Source organism: Eurytemora carolleeae, unplaced genomic scaffold (assembly GCF_000591075.1).
Source record: "Eurytemora carolleeae unplaced genomic scaffold, Eaff_2.0 scaffold12, whole genome shotgun sequence".
In the NCBI taxonomy this organism is placed as follows: domain Eukaryota; kingdom Metazoa; phylum Arthropoda; class Copepoda; order Calanoida; family Temoridae; genus Eurytemora; species Eurytemora carolleeae.
In genome coordinates, this window is record NW_019396142.1 from 494,415 (window position 1) to 511,648 (window position 17,234).

Consider the following 17,234-nt stretch of genomic DNA (forward strand, 5'->3'; position numbering starts at 1 on the left):
AGCTTCTGTACCTGTACACTAGAATATATAGCTTCTGTACCTGTACACTAGAATATATAGCTTCTGTACCTGTACACTAGAATATATAGCTGCTGTACCTGTACACTAGAATATATAGCTTTTGTACGTGTATACTAGAATATATAGCTTCTGTACCTATACACTAGAATATATAGCTGCTGTATCTGTATGCTAGAATATAAAGCTACTGTAACGGTACACTCACAAGAAAATAGCTGCTGTACCTGTACACTAGAATATATAGCTTCTGTACCTGTACACTAGAATATATAGCTTCTGTACCTGTACACTAGAATATATAGCTTCTGTACCTGTACACTAGAATATATAGCTGCTGTACCTGTACACTAGAATATATAGCTTCTGTACCTGTACATTAGAATATATTATAGCTACTGCACCTGTAGACTCACCTGTATACTGTATACTGTACCTTTATACTGTATACTGTACCTGTATACTAGAATATATAGCTGCTGTTTCCGTAAACTAGAATATATAGCTGCTGTACCTGTATACTAGAATATATAGCTCCTGTACCTGTATACTAGAATATATAGCTGCTGTACCTGTACACTAGAATATATAGCTTCTGTACCTGTACACTAGAATACATAGCTGCTGTACCTGTACACTAGAATATATAGCTTTTGTACGTGTATACTAGAATATATAGCTTCTGTACCTATACACTAGAATATATAGCTGCTGTACCTGTATACAAGAATATATAGCTACTGTAACTGTACACTCACAAGAAAATAGCTGCTGTACCTGTACACTAGAATATATAGCTTCTGTACCTGTACTGCAAAGGTTTGGTTTAAACCCCCGTCGAACCCTGGATTACAGCGAAGATGAAAACTCTCTGAAGATTTCTTTATAACAGTACAGTTCTCCACAGGATCAGGGCTCACTGAACATATTATTTTTTGTTAACAGTATTTTTGAAAATTTCTTTTTTATAACTAGTGCATCATTCACAATCGTTTGAATTAAATTTTAAAAATTAACAAACTCCATTTCTTACATAGATGTTTAAATGATATTGTTTTGAATCATGGATAGTTCTATAGTTAATGGATATCATGAAATTATTGTACAGTATCTATATAATCTAGTCTATCTATATACAGATATACCAGGTTTTAACTTATCAATATTAATCCAATTCCTCTGCGTGCTCATTTCAGAAGAAATCAAATATTTATAACTTTTCCAAAATAGAGACATATATATCGACATATAGCAGCTTCCAGTCGCAACTTCTATCAACCAATTTATCCAACATTTTAACGTGACGTTTTTTGTGGAAGTGTGGATTTAAAAAAAATTCTATTTGAAAGCTTAAGAGAATTTCGTGATTTTTCCATCTCCATGCCACAGAATGGAATAATTAAATGAGTTAATGATATTCTCCATAATAGTTGTCTATCCATCTGACTGTTTAGATCTGGACTTGTCAGAATACATGAGAAAGTTTAGATCTAGAATTGAGTTCAAGAGAATAGATAGTGTACAGTTCTGAGTTCTCAGATAGGATGAAACCCAGAGAACCAAGTTTAAATAGATTAGTTAGAAGCTATAGTCTTGGCTACACTTAACTTTATTTGAAGAATTCGACAGGGAAAGAGCTGCTGCAAAAACATCGCTGAATCCCCTTTGCAAACAAATGCATCTGACATCTCCTCCCTGTTAGCGTTCTTCTACATATTTACCAACTACGCCGCCAGGAGCAGTATCATGGCAACCATGTTAGGACGGAGAAATATAGAAAGAATCTGCCCATCTGCATAAATCCAGAGAATGTTGAACCAATAATATATTTGTGAATGCTGATCTATATTGGATTTAATCATAATAAACCATTATTCATATACTTACACTGCACTACACTACCAGAGGCGGCTTATGAGGGGGATGGGGGACGTCCTCCCCCCCCCCCCTTGAAATTTTGGTTCTTCATCTCGGACACAGTGCTTCAGATTACGGCCTCGTCTACATCATCAATCTTTGCCTTGCAGCTGGCAGAGTATAAACTGGTATCGTAGTGCATGGTGCACACCCATTAGGATTCTAATCCAAGGTTTACAGAGTTACCGTCTCTTCTGGCAAGAGGGATGATAAAGAGAAGCTTAGAGAAACCCCTCCTTCTCCTTCTCCTTCTCCGCGCCAACATTCAAAAGTAGGTTGAAAGCTTTCAGGAAATCTGCTCCTAGTAAAGGTTTATCTACAAGAGCTAATTGGAAACTCCATTCAAAACAGCGATTACAAAATTGTAGAGGAATACATCTGTACCCCCAAAATGGGATTGGTTGGTCATTTGCAGGAAGGTTTGTTGTTTTATTTATGTGAAAACAAACTGATAGTTGCGCCTGTTTATACCAAGAAACGGTGGTTTGTGACAGGGGCGTACGAGAGCATTTGTGTAGGGGCCCCTTGCCCCCTTAAAAACCCCTTTTTTGAAAAACTATTGATACCTTTTTTAACTATGTACACTATTCGATCATATTCACACTTCCATATTACAAGTGTTAATAAATTATTCATGTAATTTTCTTAAGTGGACTCATCATACAATCCCTCTTAATACTGTGGTGTAAGCTTTAAGGGATAAAAAATGTAAATGGAAACTTTTCTTTAAAAATATCTATATTTTCATAGGATCGATACATATTGTTTTATAAATAATGATATCAAATATATATTTACACAGAAGGCAGTATTTATCAAAGCTTTTTAATGAAACTTTTTTAGTTCACGTCAAAAGTGAAATTTTAAAGTATTTTCTTTAAAAGATGTAATTATATAATACATGCGCAATTTCAAGTGAACCACCATTTCTCCATCATTTCTGAGGCAAGAAATGCAAGAGTCAAATTTTAGAGAAATCACAAAAAAAAATAATCAGTTTTCAAAATGGGAAACATGGATATTTAATGCAATACTTGATCAGAAAAAGTTTAAAAGGTATTGTTGTAAATTTGAATATACTTTATTTCTTTTCTTAATCTTTTAGTTTAGGTGAGTGCAATGCAATGCAATGTAGAATGTAAATTGCCTAAGAAAGGGAAATGCAAGCGTGCCCCCCTCAGGGGCACGCGTAAGGGGGTGGGGCGTACGCCCCTGGTTTGTGAGAGTATCTGTTAGATAGATTAACGGTGATGTTCTTGTTTCTATACCGGCAGAAAAAAAGTTTAAGTTTATCTTCTCCCACATGTCCAACCGTTCCCCGAATTTGATGAATAAGAACAAGGATCTGTGCAATTCCTAGCTTTCTTTCCATTTTTTGGCAATAAAAACAAAATCCAGAAGTTGAGAATGAATGATAATTCTTGTAACGGGNTACACTACACTACACTACACTACACTACACTACACTACACTACACTACACTACACTACACTACACTACACTACACTACACTACACTACACTACACTACACTACACTACACTACACTACACTACACTACACTACACTACACTACACTACACTACACTACACTACACTACACTACACTACACTACACTACACTACACTACACTACACTACACTACACTACACTACACTACACTACACTACACTACACTACACTACACTACACTACACTACACTACACTACACTACACTACACTACACTACACTACTAGTGTATAGTAAGGAGCTGAAACTAATAATTAATCACATTAGAACTCAGCCCACAACCTTCATTTGGACTGAAAAAGTTAAACTAAGAACAAAAATGTAAAAAGCAAAATAAAAATACTAAATATCATTTAGTTATCTTAGTTTTATTTGTACAAAACACGGGACGGAGAGAACAGTAAGTTGTGAATTTTGAAGAAAAGATTGTTTCTAATTCAAGGACATTTTAACATTTTTTTTTAGTTTTAAAAAGTATTTTCTGTCTATAATAAATAAAAAAAGATTTAATAGTTTGCAAATTATAGGATTTCTTATTTAAAAAAAAAATAGCATTTTTAGTTTTCAAATTGGATACAATCAGTCAAAAGAATTAAAAAATTAAAAATTCTTCAAAATTCTAAAGAAAATCGTTTTTTTGAAGTAGTTCTTTTAAAGATATTAAAGATTTTAATGAAAAAGAATAGGTGTCTAGTTTTCATTCTCTCTTGTTCTATAAATTTCAAACTATGAAAACTAGCAGCATTGGTTAAAAAGTTTAAAATATCAGAGATATTATGAGACACATTTTACAAGATTTAGTAGGCTAAAACAGATGCCTAAGGGATTAATATATACTCTGAAACTCAAGCTGCCCAAACTTTTTCACACTAAATTCTATTTAAACTCATTTATTACAAAGTAAGTTTCACAAAATGTGAGTTATTAATTAAATTGCAAAATTGTATTCTCGCTAATCAAGTTTGATTTAATTGAATTATGATCAAAAATATTAACCATAGCGGGGTTTTCAAAACGAAAAAAGAAACACAATTTTCTAAACGTATGAAAAATCGTTTAGGGTAATATCTTTGGTCACTGGTTAGAATAAAAAGTGTACAATGTAAACAAAGCAAACTTATCAAGTATGCAATTTTAAAATGGGATTCACAACTGAGATTCTTGTGAAGACAATTAAAAGTCTAAAAATGTTGAATAGCTAAAAACGTGTCTTAAATAATGTCCATCAGTGGTCCTGGGAAGATGCTCACATATAAAGCTACAATTAATAGTTGAAATAGAAGATGGGCCGAAGCGCCCTAAAAGCCTAGTTATTTAAATAGTTCTCAAAACACCTTCTTAATCAAACTATTTTTACACTTCATATTATTCACTATTCAAAATATGATTTATCTTTCATCTAAACAAAGGACGTAAACGGATGTTAAAGAACATCTAAAGGTAATTTTTTTAATCCCGCCCCCCCCCCCCCTCCCTCTCACTTAGACAGTAGACACACCTTTAGTTATATCTAAGTAATAAATCATAAGTTTATCCTTAGAACAAACTTTAATGGAAAAAAATCAGTAAAAGATAAAAAAAACCTTTCATTTCTTTGTTTAATGCCTGGATTAGTGCACTAACATCAGATTTACAGGGCAGTAAAGTATTTTTTAACCTTTACCACTTCCATTCAATAATCCATCCTTCCATTCCTCAAGTATATGTCTAATCAGTTTCTTTATCTCCAGTTCTTGTAATTTCATCATCGACGAAAATCTCCGCAGCAGCAGTATCTCATCATTTTATCAATCAATCACGTAATACTATAATAATAATAATAATAATAATAATACGTAATACCATATTTGTGGTATGATTATTGAGTCTGGGATTCAATTATATTCAAACCCAAATTCATTATATTACAGCATTATGTCTCCAATATTATGAGTTTTCCCATACATTAGATATCTTCAAATTAGATTCCAGAAATATTCCAGGTTTCATATTTGTTCCTTTCTATACTTGAGTCCAGTTTACAACTTGTCAAAGTTGTGAGAAAACCTATATTTCAATATTAGTAACTGAATATGGTTTGAGTTGGGATTAAAAGTACTTTTTTACATGAAAAATTTGATTAAGAAGAATTAAGAGTTTATCACATTCCTTCAATTTTCCGGGAAGGGATTAACAATCCACAGTTTCTCAGAGGGGATGTCACCAATATCCCCCTCCCCTCCCTTAGGGTGGCCCTGAAAAAAATTCTCAGATGTGCGACACATGTTTTAGAAGCATTAGGTAAAAATAGTTCAAAAACGAAATTTAAAAATTATTTTCCTAAATGGGCCAGCCATTTTGCGAGTTTGTTTGGCCATTTTCGGGCTTTTTTTACCATTTTTTGCCTCTGTTCTGAACAATTTCTACTTTCGGTATTACTCATGAAGACTTTACTTAAGGGCGGTATATTTTTAATGAATAAGCTAGAAGTACTAAACCATAAATCATAAATCCTGAACCCCTGGACCGATTTGCCTCAAATTTTATAGGAGAACTCGGTTATAGAACCACGAGAATGTTCTTAGATTTGTTTACAAATTATACAAATTATAATTTGAGTAAGTTGACTTTTATAGGAAAACTTAGTTTCCAGCCACAGCTGGGTTCCCATGCTAGTGTATCTATAAATATAAAGTAAACATTTCTGTTTTTATTCGATAATAACTCATTAACTCCTTCACCGATTTGCCTCAAACTTGATGTGGTAACTCCAGACGATTTCTAGGATTAGGTTGAAGAATTGTTCAGATTTCCATGCATGCTAGTACAGATATATACAGAGCAGTTGACCTAAACCTGATCTATATAGAGCAGTTGATCTAAACCTGAACTATATAGAGCAGTTGATCTAAACCTGAACTATATATATATATATAGAGCAGTTTATCTAAACCTGAACTATATATATAGAGCAGTTGATCTAAACCTGAACTATATAGAGCAGTTTATCTAAACCTGAACTATTTAGAGCAGTTGATCTAAACCTGAACTATATAGAGCAGTTTATCTAAACTTGAACTATACAGAGCAGTTGATCTAAACCTGAACTATATAGAGCAGTTGATCTAAAACTGAACTATATAGAATAGTTTATCTAAACCTGAATTATAGAGCAGTTGATCTACACCTGATCTATATAGAGCAGTTGATCTAAACCTGAACTATATAGAACAGTTGATCTAAACCTGAACTATATAGAACAGTTGATCTAAAACTGAACTATATAGAGCAGTTGATCTAAACCTGATCTATATAGAGCAGTTGATCTTAAACTGAACTATTTAGAGCAATTGATCTAAAACTGAACTATATAGAGCTGTTGCTCTAAACCTAAACTAAATAATTAATCTATTGCAATTTGAATTATAGTTGCGCACTTGGTAATTAGTTTCATTGTGTAAAATTGAAACTGTGTTAATAAGCTGGCAAGGATAAGAAAGGGATCTAGCGTCTAATTAACCTACATTTAGCATGCTAATTTCCCTTGAATAAATTATTAGTTTCTTACCAAAAAGAAATGGTCGTCTAGTGTTAATTTTCAACGACTTAAATCGATATTCACAGCGTAAAATTTTAACTTGAATTGATCGAAGTGATTAAGTGACGTAATCCGGGAAAAACAGCTGATTGAATGTTTACAACTTCTCATTGGCCAAAAGAGACTTTGTGGCATTTATTAGTCAGACAACTACAGATATCTAAGAGGAAATAACTTAATTCGTTGGACAAACTATACACACACCTTAAGTTATTACCAATATAAAAGTTTCGAACCCAGTTTTCCATGATCGGAGATCGAACATTGATTTTGAAAATGGTCAAACTGATATGTATCATTAAAGACTTGATCCCTTTAGCGTGGAGTCTGACAAATTTAGGGAAAATGATACTTTACTTGGATTTAAACTTGGTGTCAAAATAATGAACGATGGATGGTTTTATAGTGAGATTTATTCAATTTTAGGGGGTTTAAAATTCTTCTAATAGATGGTAGTAGCTAATTGTTGGCAAGGAGAGGCATGAAAGAGGATAGGAGTGATTTCATTCGATGGGTTGTGTCAGACTGAAGATTTCAACGCTCCGTCCGTCCTTCTCTCTTTATCCAGCCCGGTACGAGTCTAGACATCGTACTTTAGCTCCGGGTCATACTTAGAACTACTAGATGAGACTTTTGTATTTTCACGAACCCTTTTTGGACCCCTATAGTTTCTGTGTTCTTTTAGATAAAAAAGGGAGGGCTCAAAACATAAATTAAAAGTACTATTCACTTAATATCTTAATAAAATACATGTTATCTCAAAATAAACAGTTCACAACACTAATAACATTTTATATTTAGTTACACGAGAAAAGAGTCTGAATAGAAAAAGGATAAACAAAGGACAACAAGGATATATATCTACAAGGAAGAATCATGAAGATCCGAAGAACTATTAAATCAGGAATCAAAGATAGGAGGAAAGAGGAATGATAGATCTAGTATAAAGAAGAATGGAAGAAGGAGTAACGAGGAATCTATTCTAAACATGCAATCCTACATTAGATCTTAAACTAAATATACTTTTCACTAATTCATTCTTATCTTGTTTTGTAAGGATGAGATAGAAAGAAAAGATGTTTGTGTGAGTGTTTAGTGTGTGTCTGTGCAATTTTAGTGTGAACCTAGAATTGAGGGTGCTTAGTGCCCCTTAAAAATCAATATCTCATTTTCTTTATTTGGTTGGAATGGAAGATTCCCTTAAAAACTAGAAATTAACATAAACTTGTAATGACGACATTATTTATTATTCAAAAAGTACTATTCATGTATTTCAGATACGTTCAAAATTATTTTGTCATGTATTGCCAAAGGAATTTTTCAAAAACTTGATAAAATTTCAATTTTCTATTTCATGAGTCGAAAAACGACTTAAATTAGAATTTAATTTATAATATTTTCCATAAAAGGCTGCTTTCTAACGTTTAAGTTTAGTCTTTTATTTGAGGAATAGTTGAAGGGTGTTTGAAAGACTAAGCAGAGTATCAGAGTAATATAATTCCTGCATTTTCTATACTTTTGATTTTCCTTGTTACAGAAAATACTAAATATTGCACAATGCTCGAGAAAAGAAAAAAACCGGATAAAATCAATCTCTCTTTGAAAGGTTTGTAATAAATATGAAATATATGTCAATTATACAAAAGCAAAAAAAAGCAGAAAAAATTTCCTACATCCAGGCATTTGAAACGAATTTGTATCTGAATCTATTTCGATATATAGATATTGAATGTATAAATGCATTCAACTGAATTTCGTAGTTTATAATTGGAGTTTAAACCAGTTTCAAACTGTGCAAAACCAATCCAAGGTTTGTCACCCGTAGCCAACATTGTTTTGTATATAATCAAATAATATATTCATCGTTGCTGTAGGTTCAGAGGTCCAGGAGGTCCAGGAGATCCCGGAAGTCAACAAGATTCCATGAGGTTCCATGAGGTACAAAAGGTCCAGGAGGTTCAAAAGGTCCAGATATTTCCGGAAGTCAACAAGGTTCAGGAGGTTCATTAGGTCCAACCGGTCCAGGAGGACCAGGAGGAACAGTAGGTCCAATAGGTCCATGAAGTTTAGAAGGTCTAGGAGGTTCAGGATGTTAACGAGGCCCAGAAGGACCACGAGGTCTTCAAGGTTAAGGAGGTCCAGTACAACTATAAGAACCCACACGTGTAAATTCCAGAGTTCTCAAAAGTGACAGATAAAAACTTAAAAAGTGTTTTCCGATACTGTCCAAAAAAGATAGATAGATAAATAGATAGATATAGATATATTCAGAAAAGAGAATTCTGACCAATTTCTAGAATTTTATTTTATTCAACTTTCTTATATTAGAGTTGACAGGGATCTGGACAGTAGCATTTCCTCACATAATATACTTTCCTAGTAGTAGGATGCATTCTTGATGAATCCTTCATCTTTCCTTTATTCATCCTTCATCAATCCTTCTTTCCTCCTTTATTCATCCTTTATCAATTTTTCATTCGTACTTAATATCCATCCTTCATTTATCTTTAATTCATCCTTTATCCTTCATCCTTTATACTTTCTCCTTTATCTTTTATCACTGATCCTTCATTCTTCTTTTTCCTTCATTCTTTATCCTTTAGCCTGTATCCATTATCATTTATCCTTGATCCTTTATCCTTCATCCTTTATCCTTCATCCTTTATCCTTCATCCTTTATCCTTCATCCTTTATCCTTCATCCTTTATCCTTCATCCTTTATCATTCACCCTTCATCCTTCATCCTTTATCCTTATCCTTCGTCCTTTATATCCTTAATTCATCCTTCATCCATTTATCCTTAACTCTTTATCTTTTATCCTTTATCCTTCATCCTTTATCCTTCATCCTTTATCCTTCCCTCTTCCCCCTTTATCCTTATTCTTCGTCTTTTATCCTTTATCCTTCATACTTTATCCTTCACTCTTTATCTTTTATCCTTTATCCTTCATCCTTTATCTTTAATCCTTTATCCTTCATCCTTTATCTTTTATCCTTTATCCTTCATCCTTTTATCCTTAACTCTTTATCTTTTATCCTTTATCCTTCATCCTTTATCTTTAATCCTTTATCCTTCATCCTTTATCTTTTATTCTTTATCCTTCATCCTTTATCTTTTATCCTTCATCCCTTATATTTTATCCTTTATCTTTTATCCTTTAACCTTCATTCCTTATCCTTTATCATTGATCATTGATCCGTTATTAATTTTTTCCTCATCCTTTATCTATTCGTTATTTATTAATTGACATTGATTAAAAAAATCATTGAATAAAAATCTCAAAATGATTTCACTCAATCTAGGCAAAAGGAAATGATTACTTGCAACAAACTCTGGCTTTCTAATTCCTATAACTTAGCAATCCATTCTCCTACTAGACCTTTGTTATCTTAAACTATTAATTCTGTTAGATCAAATAGTCTAAGTTTGAAATATCAAAGGTTTTCACCATCAGGTTGCGAAGCTATAGGGGTTAGAAAATGTGAGTTTGTTGCAAAAACTCAATTCCTTTATGTACTTTTTTAAGATATTTTATAAAGGCGATAAAGGTAGAGAAATGATTATAAAATATCTAATATTCACAACTCAATTATTCTCTTTGGAGTGAAAGAGTAAGAAATCCTCTTCTTAGGATCAGTTTCTCCTTTTCCATATTTTTCCTAACCTGCCATTATGATATGAAATACACAAGGATTCTTCTGAGTTCCGACCATATTCATCGCAGTACACATTATAGTTCCAAAATCCATGGTAGTAAGAGGAGTATAGCTGAGTACGCTACTAGATCTATTATCCTGACTCCGTCCTACCGGAACCTTGATCATCTCCGCGGAGTTGTTGAAGGTCCACTTGAACTCAACCTCAGGAGGGTTGGATTCAACCTGACAGAGCACGTTGACTAGCTCACGCTTAGATACTCCGTAGATCTTAGGCTTATCCGTCTTACATACAGGAACATCTAGATAAATAATCAGGGTTATTAGTAAGGTTGGTGATACAGTAACAGTTTAGTATAACAGTAACAGCTTAGTTAAAAAGTATCAGCTTATTAAAACTGTAAAAGTTTTGTAAAGCAGTAAAGGTTAAGTAAAACTGTAAGTTTAGTAAAAAAGTAAAGGTTTAGTAAAACTGTAAAAGTTTAGTAAAACAGTAAAAACAGTAACGGTCTAGTAAAACAGTTACGGTTTAGTAAAACTGTAACGGTTTAGTAAAACAGAAACGGTTTAGTAAAACAGCGACAGTTTAGTAAAACAGTAACGGTTTAGTAAAACAGGAACGGTCTAGTAAAAAAGTAACGGTTTAGTAAAACAGTAACGGTTTAGTAAAACAATAACGGTTTAGTAAAACAGTAATGTTTTAGTTAAACAGTAACGGTTTAGTAAAAGAGCAGCGGTTTAATAAAACAATAACGGTTTAGTAAAACAGTAACGATTTAGTAAAACTGAAAAAGTTTAGTGAATAGTAATGGTTTAGTAAATCAATAACGGTTTAGTAAAACAGTAACGGTTTAGTAAAACAGTAACGGTTTAGTAAAATAGTAATAGTTTAGTACACAGTAATAGTTTAGTAAAACAGTAAAAGTTTAGTAAAACAGTAACGGTTTAGTAAAACAGCAAGAGTTTAGTAAAACGGAAAGAGTTTAGTAAAACTGTAAAAGTTTAGTAAAACAGTAACGATTTAGGTTGGTTAAATGGTAACAGTAAATTACAGCGTAGTGCAGTAAGATCCATAAAACATTGGAATTAGAAGGCGACTGTTATACTAAACTTATGATTTTGGATAGTTAATTGAACATCAAACACGGCAATTGTGCAGTTTACAGAGACCTACGTTGATCATGAAGCTACTGGTAAACCTTTTTGCTTGATATCAACAACAAATACACAAAATGCTTCTAAAATGCCGTCTTCCTGTTCTAATATTTTTTTGTTTGGTTCTCTCTGTAAAAAAGTTTCAGTAACAGATAAGAAAACCGCAACAGCTCAGTAAAACCGTAACAGTTTAGTAAACATGGTAAACTTTTAGTATAACATTAACAGTTGAGTAAAACCGTAACAGTTGAGTAAAAAGTAACAGTTAAGTAAAAATGTGACAGTTTGATAAAACAGTGGCATATGTATAAATAAATAATAAATGTATTAAAACAGCTGTGTAAAACAGTAAAACAGTTCATTTAGAACAGTAAAAAAGCTTACTAAAACAAAATCTAATTTCTTAAATATAAATAAAGTTTTAATAGAATCTTACAGACTTATATTATCTACCTGAGAAGAGTTTAAAATCTGTTTTATAATGGAAATTTTAATTTGTTTTGTATTCTGAACCTAAATTGTCTACGGCTTCGTAGTTATGTTTAAGAAGATAAAGCAGGATGGATTTGAAACATGATGTTAAGAAGATTAAAGTTAAAAAACTTTCCTGGAAAAACTTACATTTAACATCTAAAAAGATAGGTTGACTCCGACCCTTCCCAACAGGGTTTGTTGCTTCGCAGAGATAGTTCCCGCTCTGGTTCCTGGATATCTTCTGGAGAACAAGACTCTGGTTTGTAAAAATAACACCTCGCTCTACATTCTGCTTTATCTCCACATCCTGGAATTAAATACTGTTACAAATCATATCTAAACATATTCTCTAAAGCCTAGAAACATCTTGGTTGAATAAACAAGTAGTTTTCAGTTGTACTTCAGCTTCTTGCTGATCCGAGTATTGAAGTTTTAGGAATGCCTTGTGCATCCTGTATATCATATTTTATAGTGCATACTGTACATCATAGTTTATAGTGCATACTGTACATGATAGTTTATAGTGCATACTGTACATCATAGTTTATAGTGCATACTGTACATCATAGTTTATAGTGCATACTGTACATCATAGTTTATAGTGCATACTGTACATCATAGTTTATAGTGCATCCTGTATATCATAGTTTATAGTGCATACTGTACATCATATTTTATAGTGCATACTGTATATATCTTAGTTCCAAGTGCATATCCTGTATATCATAGTTCCTAGTTTATCCTGTATATCATAGTTCCGGTGTATATCCTGTATATCATAGTTCCTAGTGTATCCTTATATCATAGTTTCCAGTGTATCCTGTATATCATAGTTCCTAGTGTATCCTGTATATCATAGTTCCTAGTGTATCCTGTATATCATAGTTCCTAGTGTATCCTGTATATCATAGTTCCTAGTATATCCTATATATCATAGTTCCTAGTATATCCTGTATATCATAGTTCCTAGTTTATCTTGTATATCATAGTTCCCAGTGTATCCTGTATATCATAGTTTCCAGTGTATCCTGTATATCATAGTTCCCAGTGTATCCTGTATATCATAGTTCCTAGTTTATCCTGTATATCATAGTTCCTAGTGTATCCTGTATATCATAGTTCCTAGTTTATCCTGTATATCATTGTTCCTAGTGTTTCCTGTATATCATAGTTTCCGGTGTATCCTGTATATCATAGTTTCTAGTTTAGCTTGTATATCATAGTCCAAAATAAATCACATATATTAAAGTTTATATAACACATTTGAAATCAAAGTATCAGCAGGTTTATATTAAGATTAATGTTTCTCTCTACCTTTTTGTTTGGCGGAAAAAGACAGAAAACCCCGGTTGTATTTAACTTTGTTTCTATATACACACATATATATATATATAATATACAACTTTCAAGTTGTGTTTGTATTTATTCGTTTGTTTGTTTACTCACTCCCCAGAGTTTGTTTTACAAAGAACTCTGGTTTGTACAAACACTTTATTTACGTTATTTTCTAGGTTGTCACTAACACAAACCAGAACACAATATTATTTCATATATTTCAAACAGAGAAATATATACTTGCTCATATTTTTATCTATTCATTGAATTGCATTTAGTAGCGACTTTAAAGGAATTGAGTCTTTGGAACAAAATCAAATATTTAAACCCCAATATCTTTAGCACCCGATGGTGTAAACTTTTGATATTTCAAACTCAGATTACTTGATTTAACAGAATTCATTGTTTGAAATATCTAAGGTCTACAACATTTGGTTCCAAAGATATAGTGATTATAAAATCAGAGTTTGTGGCAAAAACTCAATTCCTTTACCAAATGTATGCTAGCCTATGGAAAATCTTTAACCTACGTTATATATCTATATAATAAAACAAGACATTCGTATATTGCCTATAGCCGGCCAAACGGCTTGACCGATTGGGCTGAATTTTTTTTGTGGACTCTCAGACGAGGACAATATCTATCTACTATTGATACAAGGACAAGATCTATCTACTGTTGATACGAGGACAAGATCTATCTACTGTTGATACGAGGACAAGATATATCTACTGTTGAGACGAGGACAAGATATATCTACTGTTAAGACGAGGACTAGATCTATCTACTGTTGATACGAGGACAAGATCTATCTACTGTTGATACGAGGACAAGATCTATCTACTCTTGAGACGAGGACTAGATCTATCTACTGTTGAGACGAAGACAAGATCTATCTACTGTTGATACGAGGACAAGATCTATCTAATGTTGATACGAGGACAAGATCTATCTAATGTTGATACGAGGACAAGATATATCTACTGTTGAGACGAGGACAAGATATATCTACTGTTGAGACGAGGACAAGATCTATCTACTATTGAGACGAGGACAAACAAGAAAACCTTGAATTTTACTGTAAACGATGAATATGCAGAGGATTAAGTTTTCAGTATTTCAAGTTTGTATAATCATGTTAGAAACTACTTGGAGAAACTTAACAAACCCTTCAACAGCAACTAGGATATATAAGTACAGTAACCAGGATGTATTACTACAGTAACCAGGATATATAAAAACAGTAACCAGGATATATTAGTATAGTAACCAGGATATATAAGAACAGTAACCAGGATATATTAGTACAGTAACCAGGATTTATAAGTACTGTAACCAGGATATATTAGTACAGTAACCAGGATATATTAGTTTCAGTAAAAAAGATATATATTAGTACCGTAAACAGGAGTTTTAAAATCGTGCAGTTTAGATAAAAGCACAATACTTTAACATTTAATTTCGATTTCCCAGAATTATTATCAAGAATAACATTATAAACGGGTTTCTAAAAGATATTCTAACTAAACTGGTTTATGAGAAGAGAGATTCTATTTAAACTGGTTTACGAGAATAAAGGTTCTAATTAAACTTGGTTTTTGAGAAGAGAGGTTCTAATTAAACGTGTTTATGAAAAGAGAGGTTCTAATTAAACTAGTTTATGAGAAGAGAGGTTCTAATTAAACTGGTTTATGAGAAGAGGGGTTCTAATTAAACTGGTTTATGAAAAGAGGGGTTCTAATTAAACTGATTTATGAGAAGAGAGGTTCTAATTAAACTGGTTTATGAGAAGAGGGGTTCTAATTAAACTGGTTTATGAGAAGAGTGGTTCTAATTAAACTGGTTTATGAGAAGAGAGGTTCTAATTAAACTGGTTTATGAGAAGAGTGGTTCTAATTAAACTGGTTTATGAGAATTGAGAAAAAGCTAAGTCTTTTTATCATGTTTTAACCTAGGGATTAAAGTATTGCTCTTGGATACACTGTGGTGGTCTTAAACCGTGGATAATTAAAACTAAAATTTAAAAGTTTTCCCACTGTATTTAGAGTGGGACTCATAAAGCTCCAACTTCCCGCTATAAATCCTTTAAAAAATTAGGCAGTAGTAAATATTATTCTTTGGGTTTTTTTTCGGACAAAAAGTGAACAATAAAGTAAAGACACCAGCTTTTCATAAATAAGCTCCCTCCTACTTCTGATAAAAACAAAACAAGGTAATTTAATAAAATTGCTACAATTTTATTTTACAGTTGAATGGATTGTAACCGGTGTTTGTGAGCTGCACAAAAGTCAAGTTCAAATCAATGTGATTTAACATTTTTTCGATTTTAATAAAAACTTAAATAAAAACTTAATGGATTAAGAGAGTAGGGAAAGGGGGGGGTAGTAAGAAGGTGAAGGTAAAATAAGGGGGGGGAAGGATGGGAAATAGGAGGTAGGAAGAGGGGGGAATGGGGTGCTGTTAAGTAAGGGGAAGGGGTTGAAGGGAGCGAGGAAGAGGGAACGGGTCATTTCTGTGAAAAGTACTTTTTTCATTGGAAGTCAATTGGAAAATTTGCAGTTCGAATCATTGGGATTAAAAATATATGGTAACACATATAAAGAGAAACGGAAACAGAGAATTTGGGATTAAAAATATATGGTAACACATATAAAGAGAAACGGAAACAGAGAATTTGGGATTAAAAATATATGGTAACACATATAAAGAGAAACTGAAAGAGAGAATTTGAGAGGGAAGGGAAGTTTAGAACCAGTAAGGTTGAAAAGGATTGAATGTATGTTATTTATTTGAAAAAGTAGATTTAAATTAATAAGAATAGTTGGAAAGAATGCAGTTTAAAAAGAATGAAAAAAGGCTTTACATACGACACAGACCAATGTTTAACCGTTTAAAAAAAATATTTCTTCTAAAAAATTACTTCGTTTGATGCAGAACAAAATAAATGATTGATAAAAAGCTAAAATAGCAGAGGACGGGGAAATAAATGATCGGAAAGAATGTAGTGGGGGAAAGAGGAGATTTAAAAGAAAAAGGAAAATCTTTTTGAAAAAAAATATCAATATTTTGAAGCTGAATCAAATCTAACGAAATTAATTTCGGAAACCGTTAATTTATTGGCCTCCGTTGCAATGCATATTGAATCTTGCTAATGAGATGATTTAATTGAAGTTTACATTAAACAATCTTGATTAATTCATTGTTTACGGGAAAGAACTCAATACTTGCCACAAATTCGAGCTTTCAATTCTTTTATCTTTGCAATCTGATGGTGTATTTCAATCTTTGACTTTTTAATAAAGCAAAATTCATAGCTTAAAATATCCAAGGTCTACGATATCAGGGTGAGAAAATGTAAGGATTAGAAAATTAGTGTGTGTGGGGACTTATATAGTTCTTTTAAAGCTTCGAAAAAAAGAGAAAGAAAGTTTAATCCATTGAAGTGAATGGAGGTTTTATTTTCTGCTTTTTTATTCTTATTTCAATTCTTATTTTTTAATCATTTGAACCAGTTATACTTCTTAAATGCATGGAAAATGGGGACTTTTTCTCAAACTTAAAGAACCACTTCAAATTTTTTAAAGTGCGT

At 32.4% G+C, this 17,234-nt stretch overlaps 1 protein-coding gene across 1 annotated transcript in view; it reads right to left on the minus strand.

Moving 5' to 3' along the window:
• LOC111696208 (Down syndrome cell adhesion molecule-like protein 1 homolog) overlaps positions 1-17,234 on the minus strand; it is a 44,427-nt gene that overhangs the window by 12,574 nt on the left and 14,619 nt on the right. Inside the window, exons 10-12 of the mRNA XM_023465756.1 lie at positions 12,457-12,616; positions 10,689-10,982; positions 825-937 (exon numbers count right to left, since the gene is read on the minus strand). Coding sequence (XP_023321524.1) covers positions 825-937; positions 10,689-10,982; positions 12,457-12,616 — 567 coding nt within the window. The remainder of the gene's footprint in view (positions 1-824; positions 938-10,688; positions 10,983-12,456; positions 12,617-17,234) is intronic.